Source organism: Geotrypetes seraphini, chromosome 10 (genome assembly GCF_902459505.1).
Source record: "Geotrypetes seraphini chromosome 10, aGeoSer1.1, whole genome shotgun sequence".
Classification (NCBI taxonomy): Eukaryota; Metazoa; Chordata; class Amphibia; order Gymnophiona; family Dermophiidae; genus Geotrypetes; species Geotrypetes seraphini.
Window position 1 is genome coordinate 37,604,032 of NC_047093.1, and position 17,148 is coordinate 37,621,179.

The following is a 17,148-nucleotide window of genomic DNA, read 5'->3' on the forward strand; positions in this document are numbered from 1 at the left end:
CAACAAGCTTTCAAAATTTACCATAATCATTTCACTTTCTGCTGGAAACATTAGGGCAATGTGAAATATTTGTTGTTAAATTAATATTCAGCAATATCTGCAAAGAATATGCTCTACACCTCAGTAACATTTTAATGTTTGTATCAAATACTGTACTTATACAAAGCACTATGCAAATTTAAAAGCTATACCACAAGCTCATTCTAACTTACATTAGAGATCTTAACTCTTACAATTAAAGTTACAGGCCAACCAACTTACCCATTTTTGTACATTCTGCTCAGTACTTCATCCCCAAAACATAACTTGCTTTATTAAGTCTGTTAATGCTTTACCAGATAGTCAAGTTAGGAGAACAGGTTATGGAGCTATGTAAACACAATCAGATCCAATAATTGACATATCACCTGAGGCTAGACTGGAGCCAAATTTCCTAGTCACTGAGCCAGCAAATGAACAAAAATGTTATTTACCAGCAAAAAGTGATTGTCCCCATAAATAACTTATACAACTTTAGTGCCAAGTTTGTTATCATGATTTTTTTTAAATTTAACACTAATTCCAAGAATGCCCTCCCCCCCCCCCCCCCACACACACAGGATGTCTCTTCTACATTCTGTGGCCCCTTTCCAACCTCTACTCATTTGTAGAACACCAGATCACAGTTATCTCTTGGCTCCTTTGACAGAGATGTACTTTAGGTTGCATTTCAGAGGGTAAGATAAGATCAGATTAGGGCACAAACAACAGTTGAGGAAAGTCTCTGAGCCAGATGCACAAAATTCCAGACACCACGGTAAAAAAAAATACTGTGGTGGGAATGATTTTTTTCTTTACTAGTGATGCTTAGGACTATAGCATGCAAATTATATGCATGCTAATCATGCAGAGAATTGTCGGTAAAGGGGGAGAGGAACTATGCCAGGTACTTGCTCAGAAGAGCAATCGCTAGGAACAGCTTCTCCCTCCTGTCAGACTAACTTATCTCCCTGCCCCACAGGACTCCCCAAAGCTGCTTTGGAGCTTTCCCTGCTGGCTTAGCCACCACTGGATGAGCTGGCAGGGAAAGCCCCAAAGCCACCAACAGCTTTGGGGAGTCCTGCGGCTCAGCAGGGCAGGGAGAGCAGCTTTTTTTTCCAAGTTGAATATTATGCATGCACATCTGTGCGGGAGGGAAAGGGACTGAACTTGTATATCATCTTTTTCTGTAGTTATACAACCACACTCAAAATGGTTTACATATATACAGGTACTTATTTTGTACCTGGGGCAATGGAAGATTAAGTGATTTGTCCAGGGTTACAAGGAGCAGCAGCAGCTCTACCACTAGGCCACTCCTCACCTCTGAAAGAAGCCCCATGCCATGACCCCCTGTACTTTAAATCAGCAGGAGGGATGCTCACTCCCTCCTGCCACCGGGGCCTCCTGAACCTCCAGACCTTTAAAACTGAGGGCCGGAAGGAGAGATGCACACTCCCTCCTGCCGCAGGGATCACTCATACCTTGTATTGCAAGGAAATATTTTGTGCATCGGGGCCTCTGTTTAGTGTTAAATTCCCACCCACCTTCCGCAGCTCCCATCCATCCCAATACTGATCTTTTGATTTATAGGCTCTTCAGTCAATTAAGAACAGTACATTGCTTTGACAGGATTTTTTCTGCTTTTTAATTTTCTTTTTCATCATGTGCGAGGAGTACTGCAACCATAGTATGGATGGAGAACATTGCGTCACCAAAGCTGTTGCTAAGGTTACAGCTTCTGTCTCTGTGCAGACAGAAAATGTCACCCAAGCAGAGGGATTGGTTCCATGTGCAAGCTGTCTTCAGCTTGAGAGAAAGAGGCAAGACAGAGAAGCATCTGTGAGAATAAGAGGTACGTTGATGTAATACTTCATGAGGCATCAAAGATTTCCAGCAATGGGCAAGAGGCTATGCTGAAGGAGGGCAGCTGGACTCAGATCACAGGGCCCCGCAAGATTGATACTGTGACGCCACCTGCCCTTGAACTGAAGAACCGGTATGCAGTCCTGGAAGTGGAGGAGATGAGAGCATCCTAGGGAGAGAAAGGACCAAAGTTCAAAATCTCCAAAGTTGCTGGATTCGTGACCACTAGAAGGCATAAGGTAATGGTGGTTGGCAATTCCCTTCTGAGGGGTACAGAGGCATCCATCTGCAGACAAGACATGATGTCCTGGGAAGTATGTTGTCTGTCTGGTGCTAAAATCCAGGATGTTACGGAAAGCTTGACAAGACTCATCAAGCCTAATGACTATTATCTAATGCTACTCATCCATGTTGGCACTAATGATACTGCTAGTAATGATATTGCTAGGTACCCATCCAAACGAATCAAAGGTGACTCTCTTGCTCTGAGAGACAAGGTGAAGCAGTCAGATGCACAGGTGCAATAAGGTGATAATTTTTCATGAACGGAAAGGGGGAGGGGGGGGCGAACCAGAGGGCATAACTGAAAAGCCCCTCTGAAAAACATGACAACTGGGTGAGAGGCCAAGAAACCTCTATCCCTCCATGCTTGGAAACAGGAAAGGTCTGCTATTTGCACTTTCAGTGAACTGATCAACAGGCTTTCTGAAGTCTCTCCTGCAAAAAGTCCAATACTACCAAAACTGAAGCTGAAAAGGGCTCTACTTCCTCCACAGCACTCCAATGCTAAAAGGACTTCCAGACTGAACCTCCTGATCTAAGCCTGTATCCTCGACAGGCACCTACTGAGGGGAGCTCCCCTGGCTCCAAAACCTTTGCTGCACTCTAGGCAGATGCTGAGGACCCTCAGCAGTTCAAATTGGTGTTCCACATGAGGCTCACAAAATTCAAGGTGAAGCCTTGTACTGGGGTCTCAAGGACCCTGACAGAACCCCCCGCCGATCTTCCTGGGCTCTATAGCCCTCACACATCTGCATTTGATCAATGCATCTTCAGAGGGCTCTGGAAAGGGTCTCTTCACCTGGGAACACACCTCCTTCAGATCCCCAACTCAGGAGGACTTGGAGGAGGCTGGGCCCAAGACTCCCACCCTTCCCTCATATACTTCACTGCACATGAGACATGGATGCTCCTTGGTCAGCTATTCTTCGTAAACTTGGCATGATAAAAAGGCCTGATGAATCCATTCCTGTCTATTTTAAGCAAAATTGAGGAGTTTTAAGGTAGATGGATGTTTTAGAAAAAAAAGCCCTACTCACTGTGCCAAGTGGTGCTTGCCATTTTCAGCATAGGAACTCAGCTGCAACAAATGGAGAAAAGATCTGCCTCACAGATTCACTGGATGAAACTTGTCTTTGGGCTGCCAGTTGGACCGAGGTTGGACTGAGCCTCAAACCCCAGAAAATCTCATTTTGCAGGGAGGAGGACCACACAGCCGGCCCACTATTAATCTCGGCCGAGAAGGAGTCCAAACAGCCTGTATTCAAGCTCCTGACTAGAGAATAACAAATTATTCCCTGTCCCCGCGGGAACTCGTTTTCCCATCTCAGGGAGTTCTTTTCCTGTCCCTGTCCCATTCTTGCAAGCTCTGTCCTCATCTTCACAAGTCTCAAACACTTTAAAATTATAAGTTTTCAAGGCTTGAGCGATTAAGGCGGAGCTTACAGGAATGGGATAGGGACTGCGACAAAACTTGCGGAGAAGGGGGAAATTGAGTTCCTGCGGGGACGGGGAAAAATTTGTCCCTTTGTCATTCTCTACTCCTGACTAAATCAGGGATGTGAGCAGCTATGCAAGGGAGGGCTCCCGAGCTATATAAAAATACCAGCAGGCTGGCTAGTTAGGTGTCCCCGAGGGGCTGATTCTTATCCTTGGCAGAGGTCACTAAAAGGGGAAACTTATGGGCAGCAAGCCTCCGAACAAACACTGAGAAAAAATACTTAAAATAATAAAACCGCAGAGCAGATCAGAAACACTTCTGAGCAACTTGCTTGCAGAAAGCAAACTGAGGGGGTAGGAGCAGCTTCTTGGGAAGGAGGTGGAGTTGAAAACATGATTAACAGATTTCTGAAAGCAACTTGTGGGTTCTGATACAAGACCCTATGGTTCAAGACCACAAGGACCTTGCACTAGAATAGGCGATTTTAAAATGCCAGATGTTGATTGGATACCAAGGGGTGCTGAAAAGTTCTCAGTCCAACCAAGAAGGGAATGAACTGGAGCCATGAAACTTACAAGTTATTCTACATATTCACTCTTAAGTTCAACATACTTGGCACACTGTGTCTGAAGTTTCTGTAACCCAACTAAAAATACTCTGATATCTGGTCACTAAGCTACTGCTCCGCTTCTGCAATCATTTCCGATCACTCGAAAACTGTCATCTTTTCAAACTCTTTTTAAAAAGTCTGGAAACAAAAATAGTCAGATGGAGCAAGATCTGGTGAGTAGGGTGAATGGTCTATGCACTGAAACTGCATCAAAACACCCATTGTTTTGCCAGCCTTGTGAGCAAGTGTATTGTCTTGCAAAAGGAGAACTTTCTGCAGCTTCACTCTCTTTTTTTCTTTCAATGCCTCCTTTAATCAGCATAAGTTACAGTAGTATTCTGCATTAACTGTTTGGCCCCTTGGAAGATAGTCATTACAACACCTCCCTGATCCCAAAACACTATAGAAATGCCCTTTCCTGCTAACTTTTGTCTTTAATTTCCTTGGCCTTGGAGAACCTGAATGCTGCCATTGCATGGACTGTATTGTATCAGGATCATAGTGGTGTAACCATGTTTCATCAACTGTAACTAGTCATTCCAAAAAGTTGGCATCAGCTCACTGAAAATTCTACAAAATCAACTTAAGTGTCCACTCAACATTGTTTCTCTTCAGTATTCAAACATTGGGAACCCACTTGGCTGATAGCTTCTGCATACCCAGTTGTTCATGAATTATACAGCAAACACGTTGCCTGATATCTGTAGTGTCTCAACAATTGTTTTAGCTGATATTCACCAATCTGCCAAAATCAAGTTAAGGACATGGTCATCAATTTAAGGAATCGACACCATTTGAGGCCTCCCAGACCTTGCTACATCTTTGGTCTTAAAATCTTCACACTGAAAATTAGCACACTGCCTTCACTGTGGAGTATGATGGGCATTTGTTATGTAATGTTTGCATAATACATGCATGGATTTCCACACTTGAAAATTCCACACTTTTGTTGACATGACATGGTTCAATCAATGATCTGAAACAATGTCAAAACATAGCATTACGATTCTGCAAATTGGCACTTTGCAAAATAAAATACTCTTTTCAGCTACAGTGGCAAAATAATGCTAAGAATTTAGGAAGGTTGTTTGGTTGAAAACTTTTCAGCACCCCCTCATCCAGGATCTCCCTATTCCTTCTAGAAGTAGGGAGATCCTTGATTCTCTATAAGAAGATCTGTCCAGCACTTGGTAATGGAACCTATGCAGGATGGGTATACAGGACTTAGTACTTACAAATGGGGAAAGTGTTTTGATGTTACAGTCATCTGGTATCCAATGATTACCGAATGGTGGTTTAATATTAGACAAGTATACGAAATAGGAAGGGCTCATTCAAATTGTCTGAATGGAACATCTGGAAGAAGTAGGAAAGCAGTGAACAAAACTGAAAGGAACATTGAAAGGGCAACAAACCATTTTGTAGGAAATAATAAAAGTAAGAGAAAAATAAGGCTGCATTGGTTCTTAAAAGTAGTAACTGAAAAGGTAAGGAAAAAGATGTTAGCTTTCATAAACTACCAAAGATTGCAGAAAGAGGAAAACAGGCATAAATAATCTGGAAAAGTTAAGAGAGGCTGGTTGAGTAGTCAGAAAAGGAAAGATACAAATGGAAGAAAAAATAGCAGACAGCAAAACAGGGGAAAAGACATTTTTAGGTATATTAATGATAGGAAGAAGTGCAAAGTGGCCACTGTGAAACTCAAAGGTGAAGGGAAGAAATATATAGAAGCTGATAAAGATGAGGCTAAATTGTTTATCAAATATTTCTGTTCTGTGTTCACAGCTGAAGCACCGGGAGTGGGACCGCAGAAGACAAATGCAAGTATGGATGGGGCGAAGTAGACCCTGATCGATTTTCAGAAGACTGTGTTCATGAGGTTTGACTGTATGTGTATATATACATACATACATATATGCATGTTAATTCTCCTGTGTAATTTTATAAAAGACAATTTCTACATGTAAAATGTTCTGAAAGTGCTCTATACCAGTGGTTCCCAGTCAGTCGGGTTTTCAGGATAGCCCTAATGAATATGCATGAGAGATTTGCATATAATGGAGGTGACAGGCATGCAAATCTATCCTATGCATATTCATTAGGGCTATCCTGAAAACCTAATTGGCTGGTGGTCCTCCAGGACAGGGTTGGGAACCACTACTCTATACCATCCCCATATGTTTCTTATGGTGGAAGTTGCCTTTTTGGAATTTAGAGATCAAGAAAGGGATCTAAGGCTTAATTCTTTTTTTTTTTTTTTTAATTTATAGGAAATAGCCTAGATTTACTTCTCAGCCCAATTTGCTTTTCATAGAGTGCAAATTTTCTGAAAGAATTTCACAGTACTCATTTAAATTCCAGAACTTACCTGCTCTTTTGTTTGTGCCTTCTGGACATAGTCCCTGCCCACTTTTATGCGTGGAGTAAGAATAGCTCGAGTAAATTCCATGATATTCATTCCTAGCAAATGGCAGAGTTTCTGTGCAGCTGAAAATGAAAAGCCAGTAACATTTTAGTTTACAACTAGTGTATATATAGCAAAGTAGAATGGAGCAGCAGCCTAGCAGAATAGTGGGCTGGGAACAGGTGCCAGAGTTCAAATCCTACCACCACTCCTTGTGACTTTGGGCATAACACAACTCTCTATTGCTTCAGATATAAATAAACTAACATTCTGATTATAGAAATACCTATTGCACCTGAATATAATTCACTTTTAACTACTACTGAAAAAGCATGAGCTAAAAATCCACTTAATGACAAATCATATAGAGGTTTATATCAGTCCACACACATGACTAATACTTTAGGCGTCAGTTAATATACATGCACTCTACATATAATAAAGGTGGAGTAGCAGCTTACTGGCTCAAGCAGCAGACTCAATCAGCTAGGCCAGTGTTCAAACCCTTCTTCCACCGGTACTCTGTGTGCTCAGACAAAGTCCACTTGGGCAGGGAAATAACTCATGTACCTGTATTAAAAGTTTGAAGGAACTGAAACTGAACCCCCCACCCAAAAAAAAGCCAAAAATAAATAAATAAAATAAAATCAGTATTCAGCCTCGTTTCCGCTACAACTGAAAATACTGGTGTTTTCAACTGAAACTGAAACCAAGCGCTGTGTCCCTATAGCACTCCCCTCCCCCATCTTACAATCACTGGTGGTCTAGTGAAGTAGTCTAGGCAAGCTTGATCCCTAGTTGCTCTTGTCCACGCAGACTCAAACCTCCACATGGCTGCTGGAGGTCTCAGCAGGCATTTTTGACAGTGGAGCTGGCATGGCCAGGATTAACTGTGGATTGCTCTCGCTCAGACAAGACCACCAGCAATTGTAAGGTGGGGGGCACAGGTAAGGTTTACCAGATGTCCTGATTTACCCGGACATATCCTCCTTTACAAGGACATGTCCGGGGCTCCAGTCGGCTTTTCAAAACCCGGCACTTTGTCCGGATTTTCAAAAGCTTCCTCGAAATTGCGTTGGGCAGGAGGGCACCCACGCATACGCGGATGCCCTCTGACCGGAAAGAGCAGACAGCAGGGGGTGGACCTGGGATGGGATTGAGGTGTTATAGGGCAGGGATAGGTGGAACTGGGTGGGCCTCGGGGAGGGTCCAGATTTTACTAAAGTAAAATCTGGCAACCTTAGGCAGTGGAATTATATCTACTGTGTTTCCCTGAAAATAAGAGTATCTTATATTAATTTTGGGCTCCAGAAATACACTAGGTCTTATTTTCGGGGTATGCACATGATCATCTCTCCTTTTCTCTCCTTCACCCTAATTCTTCCTCTTTCCTTTTTCTCCCCCACATGTGCAGCATCTTTCCTCCCCTCCCTCCCTCCTGTGCAGCAAAAGTTTGCCCAGATTCTATCCTTCCTTTTCCTCCCATCTCTCGTGCAGCATAACCTTTGCCCAGCTTCTATCCTTCTCTCCCATCCCTAGTGCAGCAGAACCCTTGAGCACACCCCGCCCCCACAGCACAGCCGAACCACTGATGACCCTCCATCCTTCCCTCCCTGCCGACCGCAAGCGAGCCCTACCTTCATCCAAAGCAGCGTTGGGCCGGCAGCACTCTTAACAGACTGCTTCGGCCTTGTCCGTCGGGGAATTCAATCTGCCGCATTACTGATGACAGCCTGTTTAGAGTGCTGCTGGCCCAATGCTGCTTTGGATGAAGGTAGGGCTCACTTGCGGTCGGTGGGGAGGGAAGGATGGCGGGTCAGCAGGGGTTCAGCGGCGGTGGGGAGGGTTGAAGAGTTGCTGCCAGCGAATCCTGGGATTATAGCTTATTTTTGTGGTAGGGCTTATATTAAGACCTACCCCAAAAATGATGCTAGGGCTTATTTTCAGGGTAGGTCTTTTCGGGGAAACAAGGTATTTGGAACAATAGTGCATGGTTTCAGTTTAATTTTTGGCTTCATCAAACTTCAGCTGAATTCTGGCTGAAGATTCAGTTTCAGCTGAAGCCAGAAAAAAGTGGATTAGGTCAACCTCTGATCTATGTGCTACTTTCCCTTCTGCTTAAATTTGGAAAAGGTGAATACATCCTAAAAAATCCCAAAAATTAAAAAATGCAAATTAAATAAAAGTTGTTTGCCTATAAGAGGCATTTTTTAAAGGCAAGAAATATTAAGAACCGTATGAGTGGAGGACTGCTGATACAAAGTTGCAATAAGTTTAACTTTGTTACAAACTTTATAATGTTATAAATCGAGTGATGATTGATTGCTGGCAATTATGGGCTGTGCTGGTCCTTGGCTGTAGGGAAAATAAAAATAAAAAAAAAAGACTAAGCGGTCTATTATCATAACAAAGTTCTCAAAAAAATTTTTTTTGAAAAGAAAAGTTTAGAATAAGAGAATCCACAGTAAAAAAGAATAAATAAAAGGGGGGGGGGGTTGCCAATGACTGCAAAAAGAGCAAAGCAAGCAGATTATTCTGAATTGTTTAGCACGGATCAATCATGCAAATGGCTCTAAACTCTGAGGCTTGCCCCCCTAAAATAAGTTAATTAATAAGATAAAACCATCAGCCTAAGGTTCTGCACTGTCTAATAGTAGGGGATCAGTATATATAGTTATTGTTTATTGGACTACTCGGTCAGAGAATTTTTGTTTCTTGCTATATTTCAAACACTTTAACATTCAATGTCTTCTTGCGATAGGATAAAGCCTGCGATGCTGTTCAACTCCTTGCAACAAGGCCTCACAGTGCATTGGGTCTGTGGTGATGCTATTGGCAAAGTCAGTTATCGGTTTAAGACCTCGTTTGGCTGTGTTGACAAACCATTTAGCAGTATGGAAATCAAATCTTCAGACCACCTGTCCATTAGTTCTGCCAACCATTCATTGGTAATACTAAGAGCGTGAAACAGGAAATGTGATTCAGGTCCAACCAAGTCTCCCAGTGACATGCTTTAGTTTACCTACTTGAAAACCAGCTTGCCCCAATAGAACTGCTTGGGCACTGCGTGTACAACAGCTTTTAAGCAATGTCCTGTTTGACACTTGTCAGTGATTAAAGCATGTGAATTTGTTTAATTTCTGTGTGACATTGCAACCTAGAATATCAGATTTATTTATATTTACACATTTAATCTACATCCATAGCATAATGATAACATATCTGTTTAGTGCAAAATTATCAGCCAGTTTTAAGGGGGAAAAATGGATTTTGGTGGTGCTTATATTCATTGGCTTTGAGTGATCCCAGGATGGGTCTAAAAAAATTTTGCAAAAAAAATATTTTGTGATCAAGCACATACAAATTCATGAGAAAATCTTCAATTAATAGAGTATCTCCAACTTTAGGTTTTTCTGGACAACCCTAGTCTACATTTTTGTATTGGGAACAATAAAATATGCAAGGATATGTATGCCCACTGTGCTATCTTTAGCCGTGGTTGTAGCATGATGGACCCCCCCCCAAAAAAAAAATAAATATGTATTAACAGTAGCATGTAGTAAAGCTTACTGTATTGGCCCCCTGTATGGACAGTTCTCAGAAGAATCTTTATGGCCAAATAGATATGAAGGGAGGAAGGCTTTCATATTGCAGTCACACCTGTTGGTACTAATAAGTACAGTCATATTGCTTCATTGAACAGCCCACTGTTTTCAGAAACATGTAACTAATCCGTCTCAATTTATTTCAAAGCATAAAAATTGCTTCTCCAAGTCATTTTAAAGTAATATGATTTTCCATTGTTTCTCTCTTCTTCTTGCTTTCATAAATGTGATTGAAGAACAGACTATTACAACACTCTAACAAGAGAAACAAAATGTAATGGAGAGAAGGAAAGAGGCACTTAAGAATGAATGTAGCTTTCTCCACATTATAGCGTATAAGGATATATAGTAAAACTTTGGTTTGCGAGCATAATTTGTTCCAGAAGCATGCTTGTAATCCAAAGCACTCATATAGCAAAGCAAATTTCCCCATAGGAAATAACGGAAACTCCAATTCATTCCACAACCCAAAAACTAATACAAAATATACTGAAAACATGCTTGTAATCCAAAACACTCGTATATCACAGCAAATTTCCCCATAAGAAATAATGGAAACTCAGGCAATTCGTTCCACAACCCAAAAACTACTATGTTAGTTTTCCTTGTATTCAGCTTTTTACCTGTTGGAATGGGAATGGCCATGGCCTGAGTGCTTATAACTTCTTTATTCTCCATAATTCTCTATGGCTGTAAACACCTATCTTTGTGTGTGTATACTCCTGAAGCATTTTATAAGCATTTACCTCTGAATATAACATTATACTACATGCTTAAGTCTCTTATAAATAGCCTCAAAAGTTTCAAGCAGCTCAACTGTAAATAACATACCTGTATTCTCCGGCATTGAGGCTTGATCTGTGTTCCGTTCTTTCTTGAAGACAACATTACCAAACTGTAGTACTGAAGACACAACTTTGAGCATTGCTGTATTAAAGAGAGACATGTAATAATGTCAAGTACACATTAGTCACCAAATCCCCTCTCTAATTTATTTTGAAAACCTTGACTGTAAAATATACATATTAGGTCAACATTTAAGTATTTTTGTAATCTATAAAGAATTGCATAATCATCATATGCAGTGTTCTCCCCAGGGCCTTTTAGCCGGGCGCACCGTCCAGCTAATTTAGATGACCGCCCGGTGAATCCTTCTGCTGCCGCCAATGCTTCTTCCCGGGCTGACTCTCCGCCAAAAATTTGGTTTGACGCCTGCCCTTTTTTTTTTTTTTTTTGCCAGCATGCTTTTACTTGCTTCGGGCCTTCTTCGTTGTCGGGTCCTGCCTACTTTGTTTCCACGAAGACAGGACCCGGCAGCGAGGAAGGCCTGAAGAAAGTAAAAGCAGTAAGTTGTAAGCTTCCCTCCGGGGCTCTATCGTGTGCGTGCCGGCTTCCCTTCTCTTCCCTCCCCCCCCCCCATGGGACGCAACTTCCTGTTTCGGAGAGAAGAGAAGGGAAGCCGGCACGCACACGATAGAGCCCCGGAGGGAAGCTTACAACTTACTGCTTTTACTTCCTTCGGGCCTTCCTCGCTGCCAGGTCCTGCCTTTGCGGAAACAAAGTAGACAGGACCCGGCAACGAGGAAGGCCTGAAGCAAGTAAAAGCAGCAAGTTGTAAGCTTGCCTCCATCGCTGACCTATGAAAGATAGGTCAGCGATGGAAGGAAGCTTACAACTTCCCTAGCGACTCTACCGACGGGTTTGTGAGCTGGGAGGGATGGGAAGAGAAATGCTGCTGCTTTACCGAATAGGGGAGGGGAGGGGAAGAGAAATATTTTTTTTTTTTTAAATTCTTTATTCATTTTTACATATTACAACAAGTGTATAAGAAATATCATTCGAACTTATAAATATATACTTGATTAACTTTCATATATCATTAAAAATATAACTTTTCAGCCAATACCTATATTCTATAATATTTTGAATATTATTAACTATTCCTAGTATCTAAACAATTGATATCAAGTTAGAAAACCCTACCAACCCCTCCCTCCCCTTACAAAAGTTCCATTCCCAATACATCAAAAACAGTTAAATACTCTTATACATTATAGGATTTAATATTTATTACCCACCCACACCCCTCCATGTCAAATATCTTACTTTGGGAAACCGTTATTACTCATTACAAAAATCTGTTAATGGTCCCCAAATCTTCTGAAATTTACCAAAAATATCCTCTTTGTGCTGCTATTGTGTGCTCCATTTTATATATATATGACACACAGAATTCCACCAGAAACTGTAATTTAATCTGCTATGATTTTTCCAATTGAATGTAATCTGTTCTGCTGCTGCATCCATTTTGGGAGAAAGGGAAGAGAAATGTTGCTGCTGCACCCAATTTTTTGGGGGGATGGGGAAGCGAAAAGCTGGTGCACCCAATTGGGGAGGGGAAGAGAAAAGCTGCCGCTGCGCCCAATTGGGGAGGGGTGAGGGGAAGAGAAGTGCTGCAGCAGCACCCAATTGGGGAGGGGGATGAGAAGTGCTGCTGCAGCAGCACCCAATTGGGGAGGGGGAGGGGAATGAGAAGTGCTGCAGCAGCAGTACCCAATTGGGGAGAGAGAGGGGAGAAGGAAGACCAGGGAAGGGAGAGGAGTGGCAAGAGACACCAAGACTATGGAAGGGAGGGAAAGGAAAGGAGCTACCAGACCATGGAGGGGGGGGGATAGATATCAGCGCATATGGGGGGAGGGGGAGGAGGGAGATGCCAAACCATGGGGTGGAGTGGGAAGAAAGGAAGGAACAGAGCATAGGGAAAGGGGTGAAGCTGAAATGAATCATGTACAAAGAAGAGAAAGGGCACAGGATATACAGTTTATTGAAGGGACATAGAAAGAGGGAAGATGCCATATGGAACAGAGAAAGGGCGGACAATGGATGGAAAGGGCAGAGAGGGTGGACAGTGGATGCAAGGGGCAGAGAGAGGGTGGACAGTAGATGAAAGGGGTAGAAAGAGAGAGGGCACAGGCTGGGTGAAAGGGGCAAAGAGTAGACAGATGTTGCATGGAAGGGAGAGAGGACAAATGCTGAGTAGAAAGAAGAGAGAGAAGAGAAGATAATTAAAGCAGAAATGACAAAAGGTAGAAAAAAAATTTGTTGCTTTATGTAGAATCAAGTAGTATTGTAACTGTATTAATTAAAGTTTATAAATAGGAAATTGAAATAAGGCAGTTTTTTTGGGACTAAACCCCTTTCCTCGTCAGGACAGGATACCATAACAGCAGGGGTGCCCAAATGGTCGATCGCGATCGACCAGTAGATCGCAAAGGCAATGTGAGTCGATTGTGTTGCCTTTGCAATCTTTTTCTTCCTGCCTCCCCGAGCCAGGCCAGGCGCGTACAAATGCCAGACTCACAAGACTTCACCTCTGATGTCAATTCTGACGCCGGAGAGGTAGTTCTGGGCCAGCCAATCGCTGCCTGGCTGGCCTGGAACTTCCTCTCAGACGTTAGAATTGACGTCAGAGGTGAAGTTTTGTGAGTCCGGCGCTTGTATTTGCCAGGACTAGCTCAGGGAAGCAGCAGTGAGAAATCGGCTTGGTGGCTGAGGGGGTAGGGAAAGAATCGGGGAAGTGGAGAAATCGGCGCGATGGCTTGGGGGGGTCAGGGAGAGAGAGAAAGACAGGCAGGGGGAGAGAGAGAGAGAGAGAAAGGCAGAAATAAAGAGGGGGCAGGGGGGAGAGAGTAACAGGCAGTCAGGGGGGAGAGAGAAAAAAAGAGAGGCAGAAAGAAAAGGGAAGTGGCAGAAAGAAAGAAATATTGGATTTACAGTCAGAAGGAAGTGCAACCAGAGACTCAAGAAATCACCAGACAAAAAGGTAGGAAAAATGATTTTATTTTCAATTTAGTGATCAAAATGTGTCTGTTTTGAGAATTTATATCTGCTGTCTATTTTTTGCACTTTGGCCCCCTTTTACTAAACCACAATAGCGTTTTTTAGCACAAGGAGCCTATGAGCATCAAGAGCAGCACAGGGCATTCAGCGAATCTCCCTACGCTAAAAACCGCTATTGTGGTTTAGTAAAAAGGGAGGGGGTATATTTTGTCTATTTTTGTATAGTTGTTCCTGAGGTGACATTGCATAAAGTCATCTGCCTTGACCTCTTTGAAAACCCGCGGAATATAAATGATAATTAACATTTTCTCTGCGTACAGTGTGCTTTGTGTTTTTTAAAATTTTATTGTTGGTAGATCTTTTTGACTTGGTCATTTTAAAAGTAGCTTGCAAGCCCAAAAAGTGTGGGCACTCCTTCTGTAGAGCCATTCTTATATGACTGGATGAGCTATATTTATCTTTTTTTTTAGTTGTTTAAATTAATGCAGAAATAAATGGCTAGATTGAACCTAATAACTTCATTAACGCCTTTCCCTTTTTTAAACTTCTATACCATTTGAAAGAGGGCAAATATCTAATTATTCCCTTTTAGCATTGGATGCTTCTTAAATTTAATAAAAATATTCTGGCACAAGTGTCAAACCTTAAAAAAGGAAGTCATATTGAGCATTGGAAAACAATAATAATTAATTAATAAAAATAGTACACATTTAGGGCTCCTTTTGCTAAGTTGCGAAAATGGTTTTAGTGTGTGCTTAGCGCGTGCAGAATTACCACGCGAGCTAGATGCTAATGCCAGCATTGAGCTGGAGTTAGTTTTCCCACGTAGCGCGGGAGTTTGTGCGTGCTAAAAATGTTAGCGCTCCTTAGTAAAAGAGGGGGTTAATTTTCCCCACCACCAAATTTCCCCATCCCGCCCCACCCGGCTACTTTTTCATGCCACCCGGCTGGAAAAAATTTCTGGGGAGAACACTGATATGGTATTCTGTAGATAATACAAAAAACTGCAGAGATTGCAGACTGGGATATAAAAGATCGAAAGATCTGTAATGATTTGAATCTTTGATAGTCTGCTGAAGTAGAAAGGAGGATCAAGGTTGTCTGGGCCATTGAGGAGCTATCAGGATCATTGTGGCTGGCTGTTTGAGTTTGACTAATGTCTATAAGACCACAGGAATTGGCAGTAATGCATATAGGAACTTATGTCACCAATCCAAAAGAAATGCATCTGCCTCCAGACAATGAGGAGAGTACTGTCTGGAGCAGAATTGAGGCAACTTATGGTTGTGGGCAGATGCAAATAGATCTATCGGAGGAATCCCCCATAGTGAAAAGATGTGGTGAAACTTTGGAGTTGAGTCCACTCATGCGGCTGAAGAAATCTGCCGAGTTTGTCGGCTAGAGCAGTGTTTTTAAACTGCCGGTCTGCAGAAATTTTCTGCCGGTCCATAGGGCCAGCACTTGCATTGGGCCTGAAACAATGTTATTTTTGGGCCAGCTCCCTCTTCTTCACTGCTGCAGTGCACAAAGCCGTGGGCAGCGGCTCCTATGGGCGTCCTGCGCCTGAACTGGAAGCCTTCTTTTTGATGTCGCAACGTCAGAGGGAAGGCTTCCAGATGAGTCGCAGGACGTGCGAGGAGCCGCTGCCCATGGTTTTGTGCACTGCAGTAGTGAAAAGGGAGCTGGCCCGAAGATAACACCAGGGGCAGCATAAAACGGCCAAGCTGAAGCAGGCCAGAAGGTAAGTCACAGTATGGAGGGAGGGAGACAACAAATTTCCCTAGCACACACATGCATAAAGTAGGTGCTTGTACAAGGCTGTGCTTATTTCTTTGTAATACTTGTATATAATACAGAGAAGCATATTCTAAGGCATGCACATAGATCTCATGCATATTCATTGGGGAAATCCTGAAAACCCGACTGAATTGCAGCCCTCAAAGAGGGACTTTGAGACCCCTGTTCTAAGGTGACCTCCTAAATTTGTGACAAACTGAATTTAGAAGCTTAAAAGTTATCCTTATAAACTGAGACCTGACATCCATTTGCCTAGATTTATTAATTTAGTGATTGAATTGTGTCAATTTTGAGAATTTACATCTGCTGTCTGTATTTTGCACTGTTCAGGAAGAAATGCATTTGTTTCTATTTCTCTGGGGTTGTACTGCATGTAGATTCTTGCATCTTAGGGCTTGTTTGCATATATTAGTACTTTTAATTTTTGGTCCCGTATTTGCATAGGGGTTATCTGTGTTTTGGTAGGAATGAATGTTGAAAAGCATAGTGTGCTTTGTATAGTTTAATTTTGTGGTTAACCATTATGTGTTGTTAATAAGATTATATTGTATGTATATATGAAATTAAAGGAAAAAAATAGTGTTAAAATTAGTATTATTATGGGGGCGGGGTCTGGGGCAGAGATTGGGCGGGGTCTGGCCCATGACTTAGCCCAGTGTTCTTCAACTGCTGGTCCGCGGACCGGTGCCGGGCCACAAAATAATTTTTTTTATTTCCACCAGTGTAAAAAGGTTGAAGAATACTGGGCTAGAGCATTCTGTTTCCTTTGAGAAATAGGTTTTGAGGAATTGCCAAGTTCCAAATGAGTTTGGCTTCTTGACACAGAGGAAGAGAGCCTGTTCCCCCATTCTTGATGTAGTACATGGCTACTTGATTGTCTGTGCGAACAAGGAGGACCTGATTTAAATTGCCTGTAACTCTAACAGGTTGATGTGGAATATCTTCTCTCGAGCAGACCACACACCCTGAGTCCTGAGACCGTATAAGTGTCCGTTGTGACTATTTTGTGATGTGGAGCAATCCTCTGGAGAGATTTGTCAGATTCAACCACCACTGGAGAGAATGACGAAGAAGCAAGGTGACTTTGATCCATTGGTATAAGGAATCCTTGGCCTGAGACCACCGAGATGCTAGGGTCCACTGATCTGATCTGAAGTCAAGCGAAGGGAGTGACCCATGAGACTCATCATTTTTCTTGCTGAGATATATTGCAGAATGGACACATGATTGCAAAGTTGAGCAAGGTGTTTTTTTGTCTTTGTTGGGATAGGAAAGCCCGTAGAAGAGT

The 17,148-nt window shown here is 42.4% G+C and overlaps 1 protein-coding gene across 2 annotated transcripts in view; it reads right to left on the bottom strand.

The window, feature by feature from the left end:
- The window catches only part of MYH10 (myosin heavy chain 10), a 365,956-nt gene that overhangs the window by 220,337 nt on the left and 128,471 nt on the right, over positions 1 to 17,148 (bottom strand). For both annotated transcript variants that reach the window (XM_033960583.1, XM_033960584.1), the window contains 2 exons: positions 11,055 to 11,150; positions 6,583 to 6,701 (listed from right to left, as the gene is read on the bottom strand). In XM_033960583.1, coding sequence (XP_033816474.1) covers positions 6,583 to 6,701; positions 11,055 to 11,150 — 215 coding nt within the window. The remainder of the gene's footprint in view (positions 1 to 6,582; positions 6,702 to 11,054; positions 11,151 to 17,148) is intronic.